The 23,000-nt window shown below is 43.0% G+C and overlaps 4 protein-coding genes across 4 annotated transcripts; 1 reads left to right on the plus strand and 3 right to left on the minus strand.

Annotated features, from left to right (window-relative positions):
• Window positions 1-7,165, minus strand: cdc6 (cell division cycle 6 homolog (S. cerevisiae)). The gene is made up of 12 exons (XM_070828016.1): window positions 7,078-7,165; window positions 5,715-6,045; window positions 5,197-5,460; window positions 4,621-4,820; window positions 3,857-4,005; window positions 3,395-3,501; window positions 2,701-2,840; window positions 2,518-2,618; window positions 2,233-2,300; window positions 1,954-2,132; window positions 1,150-1,290; window positions 1-345 (listed from the first exon to the last, which is right to left on the minus strand). The coding sequence occupies exons 2-12, from the start codon at window positions 6,031-6,033 to the stop codon at window positions 253-255; spliced, it is 1,761 nt and encodes a 586-aa protein (XP_070684117.1). The 5' UTR covers window positions 6,034-6,045; window positions 7,078-7,165; the 3' UTR covers window positions 1-252.
• Window positions 7,166-7,921: 756 nt separating this feature from the next.
• Window positions 7,922-11,151, minus strand: LOC139198982 (zinc finger protein 22-like). The gene is made up of 2 exons (XM_070827979.1): window positions 10,971-11,151; window positions 7,922-9,178 (listed from the first exon to the last, which is right to left on the minus strand). Exons 1-2 carry the CDS (start codon window positions 11,149-11,151, stop codon window positions 8,358-8,360), a joined length of 1,002 nt encoding a protein of 333 aa, XP_070684080.1. The 3' UTR covers window positions 7,922-8,357.
• A 1,194-nt stretch (window positions 11,152-12,345) lies between these two features.
• Window positions 12,346-14,569, plus strand: LOC139198988 (zinc finger protein 260-like). The gene is made up of 2 exons (XM_070827985.1): window positions 12,346-12,517; window positions 13,392-14,569. The coding sequence occupies exons 1-2, from the start codon at window positions 12,346-12,348 to the stop codon at window positions 14,567-14,569; spliced, it is 1,350 nt and encodes a 449-aa protein (XP_070684086.1).
• Window positions 14,570-15,931: 1,362 nt separating this feature from the next.
• Window positions 15,932-22,681, minus strand: LOC139225759 (stonustoxin subunit beta-like). Its single transcript, XM_070856606.1, has 4 exons — window positions 22,580-22,681; window positions 19,961-20,063; window positions 18,492-18,532; window positions 15,932-17,735 (listed from the first exon to the last, which is right to left on the minus strand). Exons 2-4 carry the CDS (start codon window positions 20,047-20,049, stop codon window positions 17,182-17,184), a joined length of 684 nt encoding a protein of 227 aa, XP_070712707.1. The 5' UTR covers window positions 20,050-20,063; window positions 22,580-22,681; the 3' UTR covers window positions 15,932-17,181.
• Between the last annotated feature and the right edge of the window lie 319 nt (window positions 22,682-23,000).

A 23,000-nucleotide genomic window follows, 5' to 3' on the forward strand; every position in this document is an offset into this window, starting at 1 on the left:
ACGTTTATTTACAGCATAAAAATGTAAACGTTTCAAATCCAAACTGAAACAAATGCTGTCTGAAACTAATTTTTCCACAACTCAAAAACTGAGCAGGAACATCAGTACGAGAAATAAAAATACATTTAAAGATTTCCATTAAGAAAAAAAAAAAAAAAGAAAACTGTACAAATTCTCAGCAAAAATGAGAAAAAAAGAAGTTAGATAATTTGTTCATCTTTAAAAACCAGATAAAAATCTGCCTGCGGTCGGTCATGAGGGGAGGCCGGCGGCGAGGATGCTGCCGAGCAGCGTTCGATCCTTCAGAGCGTTTTCCACGTCCTTCTCCTCGATCTTCAGAAACACCTGCAGGAAGACGAATCATCGATTTAAGAACATGAATCACTAAGATTCTCTTTTTTTCCTGTAAACAGACAAAAGCAACACTGATAGAAACCAAAACCTCTTTTTTAAACTCAGTTCTTACAGCTTTTCTCAGGGTTCCTTCACCTTTTCCAAAGACAAATTCAGGCATTTTAAGGATTTTAAAAGGAGGATTTCAAAGTTTTTCTGGCACTTTACCCCTGTGGTAGATCAACCAAACTATTCTGTCAGATAATCATTTATTATATTAGTGCAATTAGAATTTCAAGCAGTTTTGTGGACTTTTTTTGTAACAAGGATTCCCAGCAACCATACAGTTAAATTAATCAACAGTCACTGAATATGCAGGACAAACCTACAAATGTAACAGACAGCATGAAAACTGTCAGCTGGCATCACACAAATGTTGGATAAAGGAGAACTTTATTTTTTTTAACCTGAAGCCTACTTTTAACCTATTTTTTTAAATTTAAAAATGACTGGTACTTTCAGACCAGACTCCATTGAGAAAAACTGTAATTTTATTTTACCTTGCAGAGCGGGGAAGTGGCTGTTCCACGTGTGCCTCGATCAGTTGGTTGTGTGTTTTATTGTGTTACACATATCGTATTGAATCCAAACTAACCCGTTAAAGCACCAGAGTCACACACCGACAAAAACAAACTAACTGATAGAGGCAGCAGGAGACCAGCGACTCCTGTGTAAAATCACCACTTTTGTCAATGGAACCTGGTGGCTGTGAAGAAACGGCTGTGTCTGATACTGATGATGACGTTTGACGTGCACCTTGGTTAGACGGGCCTCTTTGGCTTTCTTCAGAGCGAAGATTCCTCGACTCTCCAGCAGATTGCAGAGAGACAAACACTCGCCCTGACCGACTGCAGAAACCTGCCTCTGAGCGCACAGACGACAGTAAACCTCATGGAGCTGAAACACAAACAGAAAAAACAGCTTTTAGTGTGAAAAGAAGCCGCTCACTCACATTCAGGCAGTGCTTCAGCGCCACCTGCTGACTTTAAAAATGATTTCATCATCTTTGTAATGAAAATAAAAACTGATGGTTGGTGGCTTTGAAAGGAGATGGTCAACTACAAGATCCTCTAATGAATCTCAAACCAGACTCCATTGAGAAAAACAGCAATTTAATCTTTAATCAGTCTAGTCAGAGTTAAATCTACCGCTGCCTCGATCAACAAACTAAAATGTCACCTTGAGTTCAAACTAATGCCTCTGGTGCTTTAACTCATTAGATCGAACTCAAGGTGACATTTTAGTTTGTTGATCGAGGCAGCGGTAGAATTAACTCTGATTATACTGATTAATGCTTAAATCGCTGCTTTTGTCAATGGAGTCTGGTGACTGAGGGGAGCAAAGAAAATTGCCTAAAATCAATGTAAAGCAGTGAAATTATTCAAAATATAGGGAACCTTTAAACAGATGTAGATGTTTTTATACAGGCATTTTTATAAATTAATGAGTTTGTTAGATTTAACACCACTGCTTCCTCTTCTCTCATTATATTAAATCTGAAACATAACAGATTAACAGAAGCAAACTGGTGCCTCCAAAGTCCCAGAAGTCGTCGCTCACCTTTCCCAGGACGATCTCTTTGCTCTTTCCGTTGCGTATGAGCAGCAGCAGGCAGCAGACCAGCAGCTTCTGCTGCAGGGGGAAACTCTCCCCGTCGGAGCCGCCGCACTGAGACGCCATTCGGTCGCCGTACACCTCAGACAGCACCCGCGCCACCTGGGGGAGGCTGACCCGCGACGCTGCACACACCAGAGGACAAGAGGTGTTCAAGTTGGGGTTCGTGTTTGTGAAATCTGGCCAATGTTCACGGCGTGTTTAGACCAGATTCAGTGAACTCACCTTTAGTTTCAGCGTCTGGCTGCGACGCTTTCTTCCTCTCGTCAGACTCCACGACCTCAACGGCTCTCCTGAAAATACAAACAATCACAAAAATATATATATTAACAGCAGCAAGAAGGTGGAAACACACATGAGCCAAGTGATTTTATCAAGATGCTCCAAGTAAATCAGGGTTTAATGGACAGATTTAAGTTTGATCTAAACATCTGTTTGTGCTCTAAAACACACTAATGAGGCAGAAACAACACAGAGGCTGAACTTTATTTTGAAGGCAGAAGCTCGTACCTGCAGATGTCCAGAGCTTTCCTGGCGTCTCCAGACACCGCCGACACTTTCCTGGCACAGAACTGGACCGCCGAGGCGTCCAGGATCCCTTCGGCCGACGCCTGAGAGCAGAGCAGAGCAGAGGTCAACAGGAAAGTCTCGCACCACACAGGTTTGGGTTTGAGTCCGTGTTTCTGCGCTCACCTGTGTGAGTCGGTCCTGCACGATGGCGGCGAGCTCCTGCCGGCTGTAGGGAGGGAAGTGCAGCAGCAGGGGGCGACAGTGAGGACGAGCCTGCAGTCTGGGCAGGATGCGGTCGGTCAGATCCAGAGCGTTGGCGATACCTGCGGAAATAAAATAAAATAAAACACCAAACGTCATCATCCAAGTTGTCCAAATCAGTCTTTAATGTTAAGAAAAGTAAGAACGCCACTTTTCAGGCTCCAGTAGGGCAATTCTGCTTCATATTCACTTGAAAGTCTTTAAAATATCTTGAATGTGTAAATAAAGAAACACATATCACATATCCACACTGTGTGGAGCTGAAATTAATATTAGGAATATTTCTTTTGTGATGTAAAACATGAAAAAGGGAACAAAAACACAAAAGAATCGTCAAAGTCCTATTTGGTATTTTAAAAACGCTCCAATATCTAAAGTTCTTTTTTTTTTTTATTTCTCTACATGTTTGTGGAATTCAGCTTTGGACACAAACTTTAAAAACTAACCTTTTTCAGCCAGTGATAAAATATTAGTCAGAATTTACCCACATGTTTGTTTAAAAAGGAAATAATTTAATAATTAAAAACAGTAATTAAAATACGGGGAAAATAAATAAATAAATAAATAAATCCCTCTCAGTCACAGAGTCTGAGTTTCCAGCAGGCCGCTCTCTTACCGATGAGGCAGAGGCGAGACTCCGGCAGGTACGGCCACTCGAAGATGGTGTAGAGGACGTCCTGAGCTTTGCTGTCCAGCTGGTCCATCTCGTCCAGAACGAGCAGCCTGAGGACGAAGCACAGACGGACGTCAAGACGCAGGTCACAGAGCAGCACTGAGGAACAACAGTCCCTGATCTAATGGGAGTGAAATGATAAACCGAAGACGGCTTGTTCTTAAGTTGGTGGTTTCATAGTTTTTATTCATCCTCTAATCTGCTTCTTTAAAGTTCAATAATCTACTGACGGCAAATAATTCTTTGACAATCAAAAACAGTCTCCAATGATCTAACGTAGCCAAAATCACATCTAAATTTGAAAGAAGACGACGAAGAAGCAGCAGCTGAAGCAGAAGAAGCTGAAGCTGAAGATCACAGAAAAAGGTGGTCTCCAGACTGCCGGTGCAGGACTGGGTTACTCACACGGCGGGCCCCGGGGCCGTCAGGAGCCTCTGCAGGCCGCTCTGCCCGCCGGACGCCTTCAGCCGGTCGGCCAGCAGGGGGAAGATGGCGTGGGAGCTCCGCAGGCTCATGCAGTTCACCACCACCGTCTGCACCGAGGACAGCTCGGCCTGACGGGTCAGAGGACGCAGGATCACACAAACCACCACAACAAACAACAATCATCATTAACATTAACAAGGAGACTGTCCTCTACCGAACTATTCCAGAGAAACACTTCTCAGGTTCTCGTCTCAAACTGTCAAAGAAGCTGTTAAATAAAAAAAGCACCATCTTTTTATGTAGAGATGAAACTGTGTGTTTGCTTTGATTTTCTTCATCCCGTGTGTATTTATTTTATTTGTGCTGCTGTAATGATACAATTCCCCAGTCTGGGATCAATAAAGTTCATTTATCCATCGACCCTAAAAAAAAGTTCTATAATTGTATAAGTTACCTTTAAACTCGTTGGATGATTTTAAGAACAGTTAAAGGAAATATTTGTATGATCCTGCTTTTAGTTAATCTGACTTGTTTTTAGGTATTTTATTCTTATTTCTTACATTTTGCTCCTCGTCTGTTTTATTTTATGTATTCGATCGTGGTGAATGATGTAAATAAGCTTCCTGCAGTGACACAAAGGCTCCACTAGGTGTCGCTGCAGCTCCACACATCTCCTTTACTTCCCTCCCTTCCACACTCACACAGCCTGATATCTGTGGTGCGGTTAGTTCTGTCAAAAGTACCTTCATCTCCTGCAGCACACAGTTGAGGCAGGCCGTCTTGCCCGTCCCCGGGGCTCCGGAGATGTAAAGGCTGCCAGGGAGGCGCCGCAGGACCTTCTCCTCCAGGAAGGACTGAATGGACGTCCGCTCGGCCTCCCGGGACAGGAGCCGCTCTGGGATGGCGGTGTGGAGAGCCTGCTTCACGCCCTGAAACCTCGACTCTGGAGGGGGGAGACCGAGGGTGAAAACTGAGTTTGAGCCAAATGGTAGCAGGAAAATAAGAACAACAGCCGCAGGAAACCTTTAACTCTCTGGTTTGACTGAATCAACGCACTAGTCAGGAAAAACGTCCTTCACAGCTTCTTTTAACATGAAATAAAAAGTCTTGGTCAGAGCTGGAACGATCAGTGTGGCCACCGTTTGGCTGGTTGATCAGTTCTCACACATATTTGCTGGTTCTCTTTATTTACGATGACTTTAATCTGAATATTTAGGTGAAAGAAGAAGATATCTGAACGTGAGCTGAGAACCTGACAAACATCTGTTTGTACTTTCTGATATTTTAGAGACTAAACAATCGTTTGGTTGTGTCCTTACTTTCTGCAAAAAGCCGAGCGACCGGCAGCTTCTTCTCTGCGTTGTGGTGAGCCGGGCTGCCGGTGGGCGTTTCCTGTCGCCTCGGGGACGCCTTGGCGTTGGGGGAGAGCGGCTGCCGTGGAGACGACGGGACCAGCTGCCGGCGAGCCGGTACAGGAGAGTTCTCGTCGAAGCCGAGCCTCCGGGGCGAAGAGAGGGCCGGCTTGCTCTGCTTCGGGGGTGAACACAGAAGGGCGCCGCCGAGGTTACAGCCGTTGTCGTCACCTGGAGAGGAAACAGAACTGGTCAGTCCTCCAGGTCGGGTTCCTCTGGAGGAAGTGAGGCAGGTGAAGGTTTCAACAGGTCAAAGATTTGAGCCGCGAACTGATAAATGCGACAAACATGACGGTTTTGTTTCTGCAGGTTTGACTGATATTATTTAATACCTGTATTTAATACCAGCACATAATAAAGTTTACGTCCTCCAGAGAGTCTGCTGAAGGGAAGGAGTGACACAGTCGCCAGGTGGAGTCTCTCACCTGTGCGTTTCCGGGGGCTGAGGGGAAGCCGTGGCTGGAGACTGGAGGAGGAAGACGGCAGCTGGGCTGCAGGGCGTCTGGGCGAGAGAGGAGTCGGGTGGACGCCCGGCTGTTTTGGGGAAAGCCTCGGGGAGAGCGGCCCGATCCGGGTCGGGGTCCCGGCGGGGCGCTGGGGTCGAGGCTTTGTCGGTGACGGAGCTGGAGATTTTTCCATCTGCTGCGGTGGTGTCGTCTTGGCACGGGAGGAAACTCTGCAGGATTTGCGCCGGGGGAACGCCAGCGTGGGCTGAGTGCGGCCCCGAGAGCGTGTGCTGGGCATTTTGTGTTAAACCTGAAACATAAGACGTTCCTTCATTAGTCCCACAGAGAGGAAATTCAGTGTTACAGCAAAAGAAAAACAGCTTCAATAAAACAAATAATAAACCAGTGGACAGAGAAAGAAAGATCATCATTTAATACCAAATAGACACCAAAGGACTGCACATGTGTCTCAATTTCAAAGCAGAGTTTTCAGCTTCACTGTGTTCGGTTTTATCTTTTGTCTTTTTAGTTTTTAGACGCAGACAAAAGGTAAAGTTGCGGCTACATAAATACCTGAAAAACAAGTATTTCATGCAGATTTTATTCACTTTAAACTCCCACATGCCAATAATGTTAGGTTTTTTCTTAAAGTTTCTTAAATCCTCTGACATCACAAAGATTTAGGCACCAATATTACATCTTGTACAATAATCAGAGTAAATCTCTAGTAGATAAAACACCTTTAACACAATAAACATCTCTTCCCAGCACATAATCTCCTTTTCTCCAAACATGTCAGTGTCTTTTATTTGCCCAAACTTTGCTCTATAAGAGCCCTGAAGTGCACATTTGGTTGTTCTTCCGTGTAAATGAACATTTACAATAAAGTTTGAGTGGACTGAATGTGGTCAACATTACTTCCTCACATTAGCCTGAAAACTACAAGATGGCACTCAGACTGATGAACTGAACGAGTTTACAGTTTGTCAGAAGTGTGTAAATAAATAATCAGCCCACAGTTAAACTTACAGTAAAAAAGGCTGCAGATCACAAACAATACAGTCTGGTTAAAATGGCGCCAAGACAGCGGAGGCGCCTACATTTTTTTTTTAAAAAATAGGCAAATATCGACGTTAACAACACTGAGCTTCCACCTAAAACACATTGAGGTTAACATGAGGATGAAGTAAAGTAAAGTTTGTCGATATAAAGCGTAAAAACGGTATTTTAGACGATAAACTAGCGAGCGAACACGGAAGAGAAGGAGAACTCTCTTCCGGTTACGATTAACAAACTATTTCAGGTGTTAAGGTTTAAATTAACGCGCTGGTGACATATTTACCTGTCTAAGAAGTTGAAAAAAGTCCTCTCGGTTCGGATTTAAGTGTTTTTTGTCTTGTCTCGCGCCTCTTTAGGTCTCTATCCGTCCGCCTTCTGCTGCAAACTGAACTCAAACTAGCGCCAAACCTCCTCCTCGATCAGCTGTGTGTCCCGCAGCTGCTCTCTGATTGGTCCACCTAAGGTGACGGCACAAGCTCCTCGGGTGCTGATTGGCTGAGAGCTGCAGGCGGAAGTACGTCACGCGCCAGGAAGCCGGCAGGCCAGTGGCGGGAGTTTAAATAGGCCACAGTTTTGGCGGAATATAATTTTCCCGGGAACTTCAGTGTTGTTTTCTTACATCAGCCTGTTAGGCGGCACATTTCTAAACTGTTAATCCACTATTTGTGTCATGGATGACATTATACAACATTATATAACATAATATAACATAATATAACATAATATAACATTATATATAATATAATTTAACATAATATAACATTATATGTTCTGAACATCGGTCATTTTATATTTCCCCTTGTGTACATTGTCTTTTTATAATTAATCTTCATGTAACTTTTTTATGTGTAGTTTATTATTTATTGTTTTATTGAAGCTCTATTTCTGCTGTTCTTTTACTTTTGCCTACTTGCTGCTGTAACACTGTGAATTTCCGAGCTGTGGGACTCATAAAGGAACATCTCATCTTGTCTTCTTACTGAGAAAGTCATTTTTATTTGAATAATTATTGATTGAAGTTCCAACAGATAAAAAGGGAAAACTAATATACAGATTATTTTGACTGTAACACACTCACAGATGAAACATTGAAGCATTTCAATATTTTTTCCAATAGTGGCACAAAATTAAAATCTGACGTGTTCACTCTTGCATGATTTTATTAGAAGAGGAATAAACATTCGGCCCAAACGTGCACAGGAAACCATATTACAAAATTACCCGCAGATATTGTTCGGTCTTTGTGCACAAGGCCTCGAAAAGAACTTTATAAACCAGAGCAGCAAGAAAAGTTGGAGAGTGTGAAGTGTGTGTTGTGAAACACTACGACAGTCAGGCTAAATTAACTTCTGACATTTGTCAAATTTGACCAGAACACATAAGAAGGGTTGAAAACTTAAAACAAAACATGCCACAGGATGACCAGTGCCCTGATGTGTGATGTTAACATGTATCAGCTAGCCACAAGCTCATGATGGGTTTTGTAAATATTGTAACGGCGGCTGTTTGGGGGTAAAAGTTCAAAGTCTCACACCCGTCTCCTCCCGCCTGTGAGGCCGGATCTCACTGCTTCTCCTCCTTGTGGATTCCCATGTGTCTCCTCAGCGCAGAGATCACGCAGAATCTCTTCCCGCAGGTTTTGCAGACGTACGGCTTCTCGCCCGTGTGGATTCTCACGTGGTTTTTCAAGCCGCAGCCGAATTTGAAGTCTTTCCCGCATATTTTGCAAGAATGCGGCTTCTCGCCCGTGTGGATTCTCATGTGAAACTTCAGGTCGCATCCGATCCTGAAGTCTTTCCCGCATATTTTGCAGGTGAACGGCTTCTCGCCCGTGTGGATTCTCACGTGGGCGATCAGCGATGACGTGTGACTGAATCTTTTCCCACAGGTGCTGCACGAATGCGCCTTCTCACCTGTGTGGACGATCTGATGCGTCTTCAGTTTGGACTTGTACCTAAAACCTTTCCCGCACGTGTCACACTTGTGGCATTTTTTACCCGTGAGAGAACCACGCCGAGCCTCTGACAGGGTGGAGTTGTTAAAGCGCCTTTTGCTTTTGTGACGCCGAGTCTTTGCTCCTGAGTCTCTGCGTTTGTTTCCTTTCTGATTTTGGCTCTCGGGGGTGTGAAAGTTGGAGCAGAGGAGCTGTTGGTCACTTTGTGGTGCCGCTTCTTCATAAGCAGGAGTCAGAATAAAAGCGTCAGCCTCCTGCTTCACTGCGAGCTGCTCTCCCTCCTGACCGGTGCAGAGTTGCTCCTCTTCCGCTTTCACCTGTGGCACCTCTGGGTCCTCGTGGTCCAGACTGGAGCTCCTCTCCTGCACACAGAGCTGCAGGTCAGTGAGAGCCTCCTCCTCCTTATATACATATTGCTGTGGGAGCTCTGGAGGGACAGAGAACAAAAGGCTTCTATGAAAGGAAGGAAGGGTCTTTACATCATTTAGCAGCACGTGAACATGGCGGAGCGCTGACCGGCCCTTCACCTGCACCCTTCACCTGCACCCTTCACCTGCACCCTTCACCTGCGCCCTTCACCTGCACCCTTCACCTGCACCCTTCACCTGCACCCTTCACCTACGCCCTTCACCTGCACCCTTCACCTGCACCCTTCACCTGCACCCTTCACCTGCGCCCTTCACCTGCACCCTTCACCTGCACCCTTCACCTACGCCCTTCACCTGCACCCTTCACCTGCACCCTTCACCTGCACCCTTCACCTGTGTTGTTTAGCTACAGCTTCGTGCGCTTTCAAGGTACATTTTGTTAGATTTGTATGCTTATTCAATCTTTTTATTTTTGCCTGCAGCTTGTGTTAGTTCATGTTGTGCTACGTTTCCAGCGCACTGGAGCTTCTAATGTACGTGTGATTGAGGTTGGTAATAGATTAAGATAAGATCAACTTTATTGATCCCGAAGGAAACTGCTTAGCCAGAGTACAGTACAAAGTTGACGCAACAATACAAACGTTAAATACAAAGTGTCTAAAGTTAGAAACAGAGAAATGGTGCCTAACAAATTAAATAAAATGAGTACAGAATGTAAACAAGAGCGGATAAACTCAATAGATGATTGGTGATTAGCTGGAGCTGTGATAATGCCCTCAATAAATGAACTCTGAGCTAGCTAAAGTTTAGTTAGTTTAGTTAAAAGGCTCCGACAGCCACGAAATGTGTCCCTTTGTCGTTCACACAGTTGTGCGTTAGTTTAAAGCCAGTTAAAGATCTGAGGTTTCTAAAGATGTTTCAACTGATCCTCCAGGTCAGAATAAAAAAAGGACGAGAGAAGCAGGCGGAGGGGCGGTTATCAGGTCAGCACCTCTACAGTCTGGAGGGTGGAGAACGGTGGACTGGCCCCTCCGGGTTTGGAGCCAGTTCGACTATCTTGGGGTCTTTGTTCAGGAATGAGGGTAGAATGGAGCGTGAGACGGACGGACGGACGGACGGATTGGTGCGGTGCCTGCGTTACTGCTGACGCCGCACCGGCCCGTTGTGGTGAAGAGGGAGCTGAGCGGGAACCCCCACCTGAGGTCATGAGCTCTGGGTGACGGCCGAATGCACGAGATCACGGATACAAGCGGCCGAAATGAGTTCTGTTGTCTGGGCTCGGCCTTAGAGGGAGGGGCGAGGAGCTGGGACACCCCAGGAGAGGCTCCCAACCCAGGGGACCTCGCCGGAGGGATTACATCTGGCCTGGGAGAGGGAGGGACGTCTGGAGTTCCCCGATTGACCCGATGCCACTGCAACACAACCCCACGGGTAAGTGGAAGATGACGGATGAGTGGAAAGATGGAGAAGGAATGAGGAATACAGTCTTTATTTATCTTTGTTTATCCTGAACAAAATAAGTTTAAGGGAACACTTCACTTATAACAGTTTTTTTTGTGTTGCTCTCCTTGAGTCCTATCAAGAGAGCAAACAAATACGTTTCTTTGTCAGAGTTTCTTTTTCCCCCATTGACTTCAATGGAATTGGCGCCAAACGTTAGAACGCTGCTTTCGTGACGTCACGGCCTTCTTTAAAGGGACAGTGATGCTACTGTGATGATGACGAAGAAGTTAGTGCGGGTATCTTTATTTTTTATTTTATTTTTTATATTTTTATATATTTTTTATATTATCTGAACACCACATTCATCTGTTTTTGTCTTATTAAGATCTTCTTTTTTTTTTTTTAAAAAGTCTCGCTCACCTAATCTGCGTAATTTTACTTGGGGTTTCCAGACCACATCCAGCAGTCTGCGCTGACGGTCGATCTCCTCTTCGTACTCGGCGATAGTTTTTTTAAAGACATCGAATATTTCCTGGGCAGCAGCGCTCAGCCGCTCGCTCACAAACTCCCTCAGACAGTCGACGGCAAGCATCGTTACCCAAACACGACAACATCTACAATACAACACAACATCAACACGCTCAAGCACCTAACGGTACTAGCGCCCTGTTTGGTTTACTTCCGGTGGGTGTCACGCTGTAAAAGTTCCGACAGTGGACGTGCGGAAGCTTTAAGGTTCCGCTTTCAATTAGTGGCTGTTTAACTTGTGTTTTAAATGTCCACATCTTTTATTCCTCATGGAAATTGTTACTTTTTTCTATACCACTATGAGCAGCCATCTTTTTTTTTGTCACAAAGTCAAGGAACTTTATGTGAACTTCCATTTTTCAGAGAGAAAATGTATAAATTGTTGAAATTTGACCAGAACACAACAGGAGGGTTAATACTAATAAACAAATGTGTGTAAAGTATCACTTTGAATGGATAACTTCACAGATAATGAGTTTACACACAACAACAAACAAATAAGAAGGGTTGGTAATAAAAGTAGAAACTGTAATTCACAGTGGATTCACGATATTAGATAGGGTAAAATACAGAAGCACTATAAGCAAAATATATTTAAAGCAAGAAGCTTTAAATTATTGTTCCTGTTGGTGCAACATAAGCACATATTTGATTTTGATTACTGATGCCATAATGTGTGATATTTGTAGGCAGCAGCTAGTTCTGGATAACTTTACAATGCATCTTAATTCAGAAACTATGGCTTTACATGTTAGCAAATATTATATTAATCACAAAAGTGGTGCTATTTTGAGTCTTCAATGTCCATCAAATTATGTATGTATATATATACTTTGTGAGCTTTTGGATACCTGAATTTCCCCTTTATGTAATGAATAAAACATCTATCTATCTATCTATCTATCTATCTATCTATCTATCTATCTATCTATCTATCTATCTATGTAAATCAACAGTTTAAAAGATTTAAGAATAGATTTGAGGGTCAGTTCTAAAATAAAAGTGCTGAAAATGCTCTTCTTGCTCGTGTTGGGTAAAATCCATTAGGTGATAATGTGATATTATGGATTTGGAGTCCGCAATAATTTTTGGACATTAACGTTAAATACACGAAAGGGGAACCTAATAATTCTTCCCCTTTCACTGTCGGAACATCCCAGTGTGACACCCAGCGGAAGTAAACTGTCCAGCACTGGAAAAAACAGTTATTCTACATGAAGCCTATTAGCGAATTATTTCCTCTGAAACCGAAGTCAAAATGTTTTCAGTCGACTGTCTGAGGGAGTTTGTGAGCGAGCGGCTGAGCGCTGCTGCAGAGGACATATTTGGAGTTTTTAAAAAAACTGTCGCCGAGTACGAAGAAGAGATCGACCGTCAGCGCAGACTGCTGGATGTGGTCTGGAAACCCCAGGTTAAATTACGAAGATTAGGTGCGTGAGACGACATTACTTTAATAACACACACACACAGAATGTGCAACCGTCACAATGACGTCACGGCCTCTTCTAAGAGGAGTCATGGCGTCACAGCAGCAACGTTCCAACACTTGAGCCACTTCAGTGGGTGACGATCTTTTAATATATATAATATATTTTAATATATACACAATACTTTAAAACTGACTGACTGGTCTTTTCCCTTAAACTGCTGATTTGTTTACTTGCTGTCAAAAAAAAAAAAAAAAAGCTGCAAGTGAAGCTGCCTCTGGGAAAAAAATATTGATTTTAGTATAAATAAATGTTTTTATAATCTGTACATTTCAACAGCTGATGTTTTAGAAAATTGACTTATTCAGATTGAATATAATATCTGACACTTGCTCATGTGGGAATTCTTGAATCCATCCATCCTCTATACCACTCAGACTGGGATTTGAACCCGGGACCTTCTTGCTGTGAGGCAACAGTGCTGACCACAGCACCACCATGCTGCCCCTAAGTCTTGAATCCTTAATGTTGAATTCCTGAATCGTTGGTCTCTCTCTAATTAAAGAGTTTGATCTAGACCTGCTCTTTATGGAAAGAGTCTTGAGATAACGCTGTTGTGAATTGGCGCTCTATAAATAAAGATTGATTGATTGAATGCTCACAGGCCTGATGAGTGATTATATATATTATTAATGGGGTGTGTACATCTAACATCCTTTTGTGTGCACAGCGTACAAATGAGGCCCCCAAGTCCGGTTCCCTGCTGCCCTGGTCAATCTGCCTGAAACCTGGTCCCCATATCAGAATCTATAGATTACACTGCATTGCATAACTGCATAACAGAGCACTATATTCCTTTGGTTCTCTGTCCCTCCAGAGGTCCCACAGCCACAAGTCTGTAAGGAGGAAGAGGAAGAGCAGGAGGACGAGGAGGACGAGGAGGAGGAGGAGGAGGAGGAGCAGGAGGAGCAGCTTTGTGTTGAGGAGAAGAGCTCCGGTCCAGACCCAGAGGTTAAAGAGGAGCAGCAGCAGCTTGTACTGAAGCAGGAGGCCGACACCTTCATGTTAACTCCTGTTTATGAAGAAAGTGACCACAGTGAACCGGCACCACAAAGTGACCAGCAGCTCCTCCGTTACGGCTCTCATATCGCCGAGAGCCGAGACGAGCGCAGAGACTCGGGATCAACGAGACATTCGGAGCCAGAACCAAAGAACCAGCAGCAGAAAGGCAGAAATCACGTTAGCGATGTGGACGACCCCTCGGTGTCGGAGAGTCACGACGATACTCTCACAGGTAAAAAGCTTTTCAAATGTGACACATGTGGGAAAGACTTTAAGCATAAATCCAAATTCCAGACCCATCAAAGAGTCCACACAGGCGAGAAGCCGTACCTTTGCAAGTTCTGCGGCAAGAAGTTTGGTTATATTTCCGCACTGAACGCTCATATAAGAATCCACACGGATGAGAAACCACATTCGTGCAAAACCTGTGGGAAGAATTTCAGACTTGGCAGCGATTTGAAAGTCCACACGAGGACCCACACGGGCGAGAGGCCGTACACGTGCAAAACATGCGGGAAGGATTTCCATTACAAGTCCAAATTGAACATACACATGAGGAGCCACACGGGCGAGAAGCCGTTCGCCTGCAAGACGTGCGGGAAGCCCTTCAGACACGCCAGCGACCTGAAGTTTCACACGAGAATCCACACGGGCGAGAAGCCGCACGTCTGCAAAACCTGCGGGAAAGACTTCCGGTTCGACAGCCAGCTGAGGGTCCACCTGAGGATCCACACGGGAGAGAAGCCGCACTTCTGCAAAATCTGCAGCAAGGAGTTTCGTTACGGCAACGATCTGAAGGTGCACATGAGAAACCACACGGGCGAGAAGCCGTACGTCTGCGCGACCTGCGGGAAGAGATTCTGCCGCGTTTCGACGCTGAAGCGACACGCGAGGATCCACGCGGACGAGAAGCCGTGCTCCTGCTCGACGTGCGGGAAGACGTTCTGTCAGACGCAGGACTTGAAGAGGCACACGAGGGTTCACATTGAATGAATGTTCATGTTTTTCGGTGTCTTAACAACACAGTCACACTAAAGGGAAGCGTCACACTTTCACCAACAGTGTTTCAGAATCAGCATCTTTTAAGCTCAAAGTTTCATCTTTCTCTCTTGAGCTTTCAAGTTGAACACGGACTTTAAATCCACGAAGCTCAAGTAGTGTTCAACAGCTGTGTGTGAAGTGTAGAAGGTGTTGGATGTTTTGTGCAGGAGGCCTCAGAGTGACCGTTTTATCTCCCACACAAGTGATCCGGTTAAATGTGGACATGCTTTTTATTCACTACCTCAGTTCTGCGTCTGACCAACAGACTGACTTTGATAAATGACTTTGTTGCTGGTACACATCTCAGTCAGTCACACTGTATTTATGTTTACATGCATTACTGCACACTGTTTCTCACCAGGCTGCCTAAATGAATGTCTTTTGTTCTACTTGGACGACTTATTTACTTATTTTACACACGTGTTGAAGAATTTCACCGCCTACTACCACTCCGTCTTATTAGTATTATTATTATTATTAGTATTATTGTTGTTGTTGTTGTTTACGCTGCGATAAAAGAACCTGATACTGAGGTCATCTGATGGTCTGATGATCTGGAGAAGCTGAGCCTCAGTGCAGGACGCCACAGGTGAGATAGTGCACCGCTGTAAACGAACCCTGCGCAGTAAAAAGTCTTCAACATGTTCATGTTCTGTCGTCGTTCACTTGTGTTGTGTTGTGTGAGTCAAACATTTTCAAGTTAGAGAGTCTTAATAAACTCTTTCACATGGCAGAAAGGCTGCAGGCTGCATCCTACGTAGTGCCCTTCAGAGACGCTTCGGCTGAAGGATTCACGCTCGTCAATATCACTAATACATTCATCTGAAGTTTATAATCCCTGTTTCGATCAACTCAGGCCACCGAAGACAGACGCAGATTAACTTCAGACATGCAAATGTGCTTAATTAAATACTTTTTATGACTTTCTATGTTTTATATTTTGCATTTGATATTTCGCACTTAAACAAATAGTTGATTTTAGAACTTCAGTCTGAACCAGCTGGAAACAAAAACCAAATATTCTGAACAACACAACAGTTTCCTGGAATTTGAGTTTGAGGTTGTTTCGCTTGTTTCTATTTTATATGCTTATATAATATTTACAATTATTTATTTCCTCAAGTTAGTTGTTTTCTACTTATTACCGCTCTAACGCCTGAATATTGTTTTTTTATTTAGGTGTGTGTGTGTGTGTGTTTATACATGTTACTTTAATGTATAGATGTGTGTATATATGTGAAAATGTGTGGATATATACACACTACAGGTGCAGCACAACAAAGTCAAGACGTTAGAATAACAGGAAATGTATCAATGAGATTTATTGAAATGATAAAGGTTTACCCAAAAACCCTCTGACAGATCTACAAAGAGTGCAGCAGCAGACAAAACAATTGATACAGACAATAAATCAATCGATAATGACAACGATCATCATTGAACTTATTGTACTGCTTCTTTATCCAGATTAAAAAGCAAAATCAACAACATTTGCCCAAAAAACTCACATATAACATATTTAAAGGTTTTAGAACCGCAGATGAAAAGAAAAAACATTTTCTCATGATTATCTCATAATGATTTTTAAGAGTCACTGTGTCTTAGATAAAGTTAGAATTGTGATGATTAATCAATTAAATTGTCAACTATTAAAATTAAGAGATGCTATTTGCTGATGTGTGTGTTGGAAAGAGCATCTTTTGTGTTTGAGGAACTCTACGTTTCATATATTTAACTTGTTTTAACCCAGAAAATATTATTTACCTGAACCTCACAAACCACAACTGATAACTGATAATAAAAGAAAACTGAAATCTATGAAGTTAACTGAGTCTATAAAGACTCAAAGCCTTCATGTGTCTGAACCATTTAGCCGTTCATTTTTTTTAGTAGCACATAATCAGAGCCGTTAAAGGAATCACCAACTATTCTGATAATTGATTAATCAGTTTAATTATGAAAAGAAAGTAAAAATTCTTTGATTTCAGCTTCTTAAATGTGAATATGTCCTGGTTTTTTACTCCTCAAGACATTTGACAACGTTGAGAAACTGATCAACGCTGTTCTCCATATTCCAGATAATCAATTAATCAAGAAGCTGTGACAGATTAATTGACAATGAAAGCAATCCCAGCAGTGTTTGTGTACACAGTGAGACTCTTTAGCCTCTTCAGGGTTAGCGTTTCTACCAAATGCGAATTTTTCCCCACAGGCGAATTGCGTACAAAGTCGATTAAAACACACGAGAAGGCGCGAAAATCGCTGCAGGCGGCGCGAATCGACTGGACAAGCCAGCTTCAACGAGCGCTGATTGGCTGTCCTGAACGTGGAGCAGCACCCAAAGCTCTGTGACACCACAGAAAGCAAACAGAAGAAGTCAGCGAGAAAGTTAGACTATGAGTCAAATCCCCCAAATGTGCGACTCATGATTGATTCTAGCTCTTCGATCGTACTTTTCTAGGAAGAAAATCACCAAGAAAAAGCCCCAGTTTAGCAGGAGGAGCAGCATCGGCTCTCCCGTCGTCGTCTTCACATCAAAAGTGATCTGAAACTGGAGCGCAGCCTCACAGTGCACACAGAGACACCGAGGACGAAGGCCACAGCCAGAACCCAAAGCCGGGATAAAGAGGTTCGGTGAATGTGGTGTTGAAGGTGTGGAGGTGGATCAGTTTGTCTGAGCAGACTCTGAAGAAGGACAGAGTGCCAGCAGGGTAGTCCACAAACACCGCTACTCTGTTAGACCCAGAGGAGGAAGAGGAGGGAGAGGAGGAAGGGATGACTGTGTTTGTCTTATTGTGCCAGACGGAGTAACCACAGGCCTCGGAGCACCTGAGACTCCAGGACTGATCATTCTCCCCAAACACACAGTCATCGCCGTCTCCTCTCCGTCCGATTCCTCCATAAGTCACCGCTACGTGAACGTTTCCACTGAACTCCACCTCCCAGTAGCAGCGGCCGGTCACACCATCTGTGCAGAGCAGCTGAGGCCAGTTCTCAAACCTCTCTGGCTGTTCACAACAAGGCTGCTGCTCTCCCGCCACTGCCACCATCCTGTCGTCGTTGCACAGTTTGAGGTTTGCGCATATCGTGTTTGTGTCCGGCTTGAGTTCACAGGCATCTGACGGACAGAACAAGACCTGATGGGTTTATTTGTTGATTTATTAACAGGCTGACTATTTGTTTTTGGATTGAAATGACTATAAAAAGTGTTGGAATTGGTCCTGTAGCTAATTAACAAGCGACAATTGCTACAACGTGAGCATTTAGGGCAACAGCATCAGTCAAAGTAGGTCCACTAAAAGATCCCTACAGAGAGAGACCTGGAAGATCCTTTTGGTTTAACCACAAACAGCCGTTATATCGCTCTCTGCACACACACCAGACTACATTCACAAAAACAGTGATTTTACCAGCAGAACACAGGAGCTGCTGGTCTATCGTTTCCTCCATCGGTTAGCATTGTTGTTGTTGTTTGTAGTTATTGGGTATTTGTTATTGTTTCACTTTGTGTTTTAAAGGGTTAGTTCAGATCCAACATAATATTTGTAACACAAAATAACACGAACAAAGTCCCATGTTCCGAGAGGTAAAATCCCTGTTTTAGTGAATGTAGTCTGGTGTGTGTGCAGAGAGCGATAAAACGGCTGTTTGTGGTTAAACCAAAAGGATCTTCCAGGTCTCTCTCTGTAGGGATCCTTTCCATACCAATTACACAGGACCAATCCCAACACTTTTTGTATCTATCAGATATTTCAAAACCAAAATGTGTAAACTTGGCCTCAGTTTTCCTTAAATTAGATCAAAACATGAGAATTCAATGCAGATGCAGGAGCTGTTGATTTAAACTTCTGAATCAAAGTGAGCTCATACGTACACTTCATCAGTTCGGGCCTCTGCTCTCCACCATGTTGCCCACTGGAGGAAGAGACAAGCAGTCATCATCAGTGACCAGCTGCATCCATTAAAGGACATTTTAAACAGACTCAAATCGGCTTTACATAAAAAACTGACTGCAGGACCAAGTGCATGATGGGAAATGCCCGTCTGTCATCTTAGTCATGACCACAAACACCAACTTTTGTAGGAAATCCTGATTTTCTATGTAATTGTAATATTAAAGGCTGGATTGTATCTCATAACAAACATATATTATATATGGTTTATTATAATTATAATTATTATTATAGATTATTTACATAATGCATCTTCACAGATTCTAAATATAACTAAATCAATAAATACCTCTGTATGTCGCTGTGAGAGCACTTGGAACATTTAACAATCATTAATAAATGCTTTTATATTAATCGTCTACGTGAGCTGTTCCTATCAGCCTGAATTGTTTGTTTTTTCAACCTCAAATTTGGACTTTTTAAAAGATATTTATTATTTATTATTATTATTTTTCCTCTCTCCTGTCGTGCTCTTTATACGTCTAAATCTTGAGTTTTGAAGATGCGTCCGTTTGTGTTGTTTGTGTGTATTTGGCTTTTTTTTTTAACCCTTTCATGCATGAATTATGATAACCTCAGTGTTTTTATTCATCTTTTTGGCGGAAAAACAAGGTTTGAACTGTATTTTTCTTCAACCCATATTTTCTAAAGATATATTTACATGTCCACTAGTTGAAATACAGCCAGTGATGCATGATGTACACTTCAGCGGACATGTGATTAATCATAATTTCCTCCCAATATAAAATCAATACTTGGAAAATTTAGCAAATGCATGACTCCTTAGATGTTACTTGATGTCACCATATTTTTCTTACTAAAGGTTTCTTTTTCTAGAAGGTTTGAACAGAAAAAAATTAGCAACTTCCTGTTTCTGGCTGTCTGTCGGCCATCTTGGCTTCACTCTGAGTGGATGAGATGATGCAGCAGCTTCACTGTAGCGGCTGATGTGCAGCTACGCCATCAAAACTCATGCATATACAAGAAAACAGCTTCTGAAGAGCTGCACTCTGAAGTCACCTCTATGCATGAAAGGGTTATGGATAAGTTTGGATCTCACACACTATCTATGTAACACACAACAACAACAACCCAAACAACATCCACTCTCGTGTCCTGTGAGGTTAAATTACTGCTTTTCTGAATGGAGTCTGGTTTGAACGCCTCTGCCGGCCAGTCAAATCTCAGTTTACACCCACGTCTGTCCGATTAAATCTGAAATATGGTCACAGTCTCCTTTTCTGTTCCTGAGCGACGGCCACAGTGAAGCTGACCTTTGACCTTCTGGATTCAGCCTGTTTGACATTGGTGTGACAACATAAGCTCTTGAGCCGTATGGCCGAAACCTGATGGGTTTGTTCCTGAGACCAGTCAGAGATCCTCCTCTCACCTCGGAGCTCTGGTCCCGCCGTCGCTCACCCCACGCAGGGGGGTTCTAGAGGGACGGACTCCCCCGTTGGTGTAGTCACAGCGATCCATAGCGGAGCCCACACCTTGAGACAAACACAGGAGCATCATCAGTCCCCTCTGTCAGCTGGTTACGTTCACCTGGTCACTAATTAACCTAGTTAACTAAACTTTACTCATCCTGAACTCCTCCAGGTGGACAATTCAGACTTTGCTTGTGTTTCTCCTTCAGATCCGACAGCCTGTGTGTGTTTTTGTTTATTCTAAACGTACTGGTTTTTATCTCCCTGTGTTCTGACGCCCTTGATGATGATTCAGCTTTCACTCTGAACTTCCTCACTAACAGCAGGAGAGGAAAAAAATCCTGAAGCACTTTAGTGAATTCAAATTCCCTGATGCACATGAACGACTTTTTTCCTGCAACTACAAATTCCACAATCACAGGCGCTTTCATTTCATTAATATATATATATGTATATATGTACTACTCACTAAGAGTCAGGGATATTCGGCTTTCAGGTGAAATTTCAGGATGAACCTAAAATGCTTTATAACCTTTCCAGGTGAACTTAATGTGACCTTCTCTAAACCTTTGAATGCACATGTCCAACTGTTCAGTGTCTCAGTACTTTCTGCACCAGCTGCTGTTCTCTAACAAGAAGCTTAACAGCAACATTCACAACAGGTTTGATCCATGAATCCACCAATACATTTCCTGCTTCAGTTAGAATTGGTATTTAAACAGTCCTCCTCATCCTGCTGTTCACATTCTGACATCATGAGACCAAGACGACACCTAACAGTTGATCAGCAGCACCTCAACACTGGAGGCTTCAAACAGGAAGTCCTCAGACGGAGGTGTTCACTGAGCTTAGAGGGTCACAGAGTGTCATCAGGAGGTTGGAACAGTGATACAGAGACTGGAAGAGTCACAGAAAGGAGAGGAGTGGACGTCCTTTGGCCACGTCCCAATTTATTGAGACACTGACATGTTTTGTTGTGGTTTACCCTCCACTGTTGGTAGATTTTCTTTCAATAAACTGTTTAAGATGAAGAAATCACCATTGCATGCTTCTACTTAAATGCCCTACTTTCATGATATAACATCACTGTAGCATTCACTTTTTACATTTTCCATATATTTCACCTGAAAGTCGAATATCCCTAACTTTTTGTGAGTAGTGTATATTTATATATATATATATATAATCTTCACCCTTTTTTCACAGCTGCTGTTTATGGATATATACCTGTAAAAAATATTTTCACATCTGTCCCTCGTAGTTAAGTGTTTAGCCCACTAGATGGAGGCACACACACACACACACACACACACACACACACACACACACACACACACACACACACACACACACACAAGCTGTTCTTTATAAAACACCTCTGGTTTAGCCACCATGTGGTTCTTTGGAGGCTCTCCACTGTTTCAACATTCAAGATGTTTATTGTCATATGCACAGAAAAGGTTCCCCCATCACTGAACAAATACTATGTAGTAGACTATAACAACTATAACAACACAAACTAAGCAAGTTATAACACTCTTAAACTTAAATAAAGAGCTTAAATAAATGAGTAAGCAGTATAATAAACTATAACAATACAACACCTGAGCAGCAGCAGTGAGTATAAAGTGCACAGTGCATGTGAACAGCTTATCTTATCTTATCTTAGCTGGGGAAAGAACCTTTAAGGAGACTCTACAGCACCAAAAGCTTCCCTGTGATTCTGATTAATAAGCCAAAGAACCACTGTTTTGTCCAGTGAGCATGTCACAGGTGTACGGAGACACCTGGATGCAGCGCTGGAGGCATGAAGCCAAAAAAAAAGTTTGATTTCATGAGTGTAGAAGTTACCTGGATCTTCTGGGGACTCTGCTTATTGTCTGTAAGCTTGTTTTTTTGTGTGTGATGGAGGGAGGGGGGTTGTGTTTGTTGTATATTGATGTTTAAAAGAACTTCAAGGAAAGTTTAAATCACAGAAAATGGGGATAAAATGATTCAACCGTGTGGCTCCTCCAGATTTTCCACCTGTTATCGGACTGAAAGGATCTGTGACTCCTTCAGCACTTTAGTTTCACTTGGGAAAAGTTTCCATTTGACAGAAAGTGCTCTTGTTATTGGCGCTTTTAAAGGAACAGTGCAACACCAAATGATCAGTCCCATTTAGCTCCACAGAGCTGGAGGACATGAACAGGCCTGCGCCCATATTCTGGTTTTTACGGTAGCTGGGAATCAGTTTCACTTTTATCTCCAACAAACAAACAAACAAACAAAAGCCTGGAAGAACAAAGAGGCCTGAAGCAGACAGACAGGCTTTTTAAAACAGACTTTTTTCTAAACATTTACTGAACTTTGCATCAAAAACAAGTTGTTGACAAGCATAAATAGCGTCTTACTTACTTTTAACCAACTTTCACTAAAGCACGAGAGGAGGAAAAACAGCAGCTCTGAGTAAAACTAGTTTCACGTCCTGTTCAGCTTCTTTAATGTCACTGTTCAGGACAGGAAATTATCAATAAATGCAAGTGAAAGTTTCCAGCCGTCGTCTAAAGAGCTGCAGAGACACGAAGACACACTTTTACCTGTTCGGTCCGCAGAGAGAGAACAAAGTGCGTCACAGCACCGCAGAGTCCAGGTGGAAGTCAGGAGAGAGTCTGTCTGTCTGTCTGTCTGTCTCCCCTCCCTCCCCCTCTGACTCCCCCCTTTCCTCTCTCCCTCACCGAAGTTAGACAAGTTACGAAACTACGGAAGTGAAGCCACATCCCAGAACTAACTGGGATTAGTTCCCTGTTTATATTGTTGCTGCTGTAACAAGAAAATTTCCCCCTATGGGGGATAAAATAAAGAAAGTCTAAGTCTAAGTCTAAGTCTAACAGCAATTAACAGCACGAAGTGAATTAAATGAGACACTTTGTACTTTGTGTTGTACTGTAACTGATTTCCTTCAGGATCAATAAAGTTGATCTGATCTTAGACTCATTAATTAGAAGCATGTCTCAGTTA

The sequence above is a fragment of the Pempheris klunzingeri genome, chromosome 3, assembly GCF_042242105.1.
Source record: "Pempheris klunzingeri isolate RE-2024b chromosome 3, fPemKlu1.hap1, whole genome shotgun sequence".
Taxonomy (NCBI): Eukaryota; Metazoa; Chordata; class Actinopteri; order Acropomatiformes; family Pempheridae; genus Pempheris; species Pempheris klunzingeri.

Bases quoted from the DNA above. Each gene is read 5' to 3' on its own strand.
- cdc6 (XM_070828016.1), bottom strand. From the start codon at position 6,033: ATGCCCAGCACACGCTCTCGGGGCCGCACTCAGCCCACGCTGGCGTTC. The intron at 3,502-3,856 runs GTGAGTAACCCA...CTTCGTCCTCAG, and splicing joins ACGGCCCCGGGGCCCGCCGT to GCTGCTCGTTCTGGACGAGA. The intron at 2,841-3,394 runs GTAAGAGAGCGG...TTATTTCCGCAG, and splicing joins GTCTCGCCTCTGCCTCATCG to GTATCGCCAACGCTCTGGAT.
- LOC139198988 (XM_070827985.1), top strand. From the start codon at position 12,346: ATGTTTTCAGTCGACTGTCTGAGGGAGTTTGTGAGCGAGCGGCTGAGC. The intron at 12,518-13,391 runs GTGCGTGAGACG...CTGTCCCTCCAG, and splicing joins GGTTAAATTACGAAGATTAG to AGGTCCCACAGCCACAAGTC.
- LOC139225759 (XM_070856606.1), bottom strand. From the start codon at position 20,049: ATGGATCGCTGTGACTACACCAACGGGGGAGTCCGTCCCTCTAGAACC. The intron at 18,533-19,960 runs GTGAGAGGAGGA...CTCTTCCTCCAG, and splicing joins GGCGGGACCAGAGCTCCGAG to TGGGCAACATGGTGGAGAGC. The intron at 17,736-18,491 runs GTACGTATGAGC...TCTGTCCGTCAG, and splicing joins GAGGCCCGAACTGATGAAGT to ATGCCTGTGAACTCAAGCCG.
- LOC139198982 (XM_070827979.1), bottom strand. From the start codon at position 11,151: ATGCTTGCCGTCGACTGTCTGAGGGAGTTTGTGAGCGAGCGGCTGAGC. The intron at 9,179-10,970 runs ACTTTTTAAAAA...TCTCTGTCCCTC, and splicing joins ACGCAGATTAGGTGAGCGAG to CAGAGCTCCCACAGCAATAT.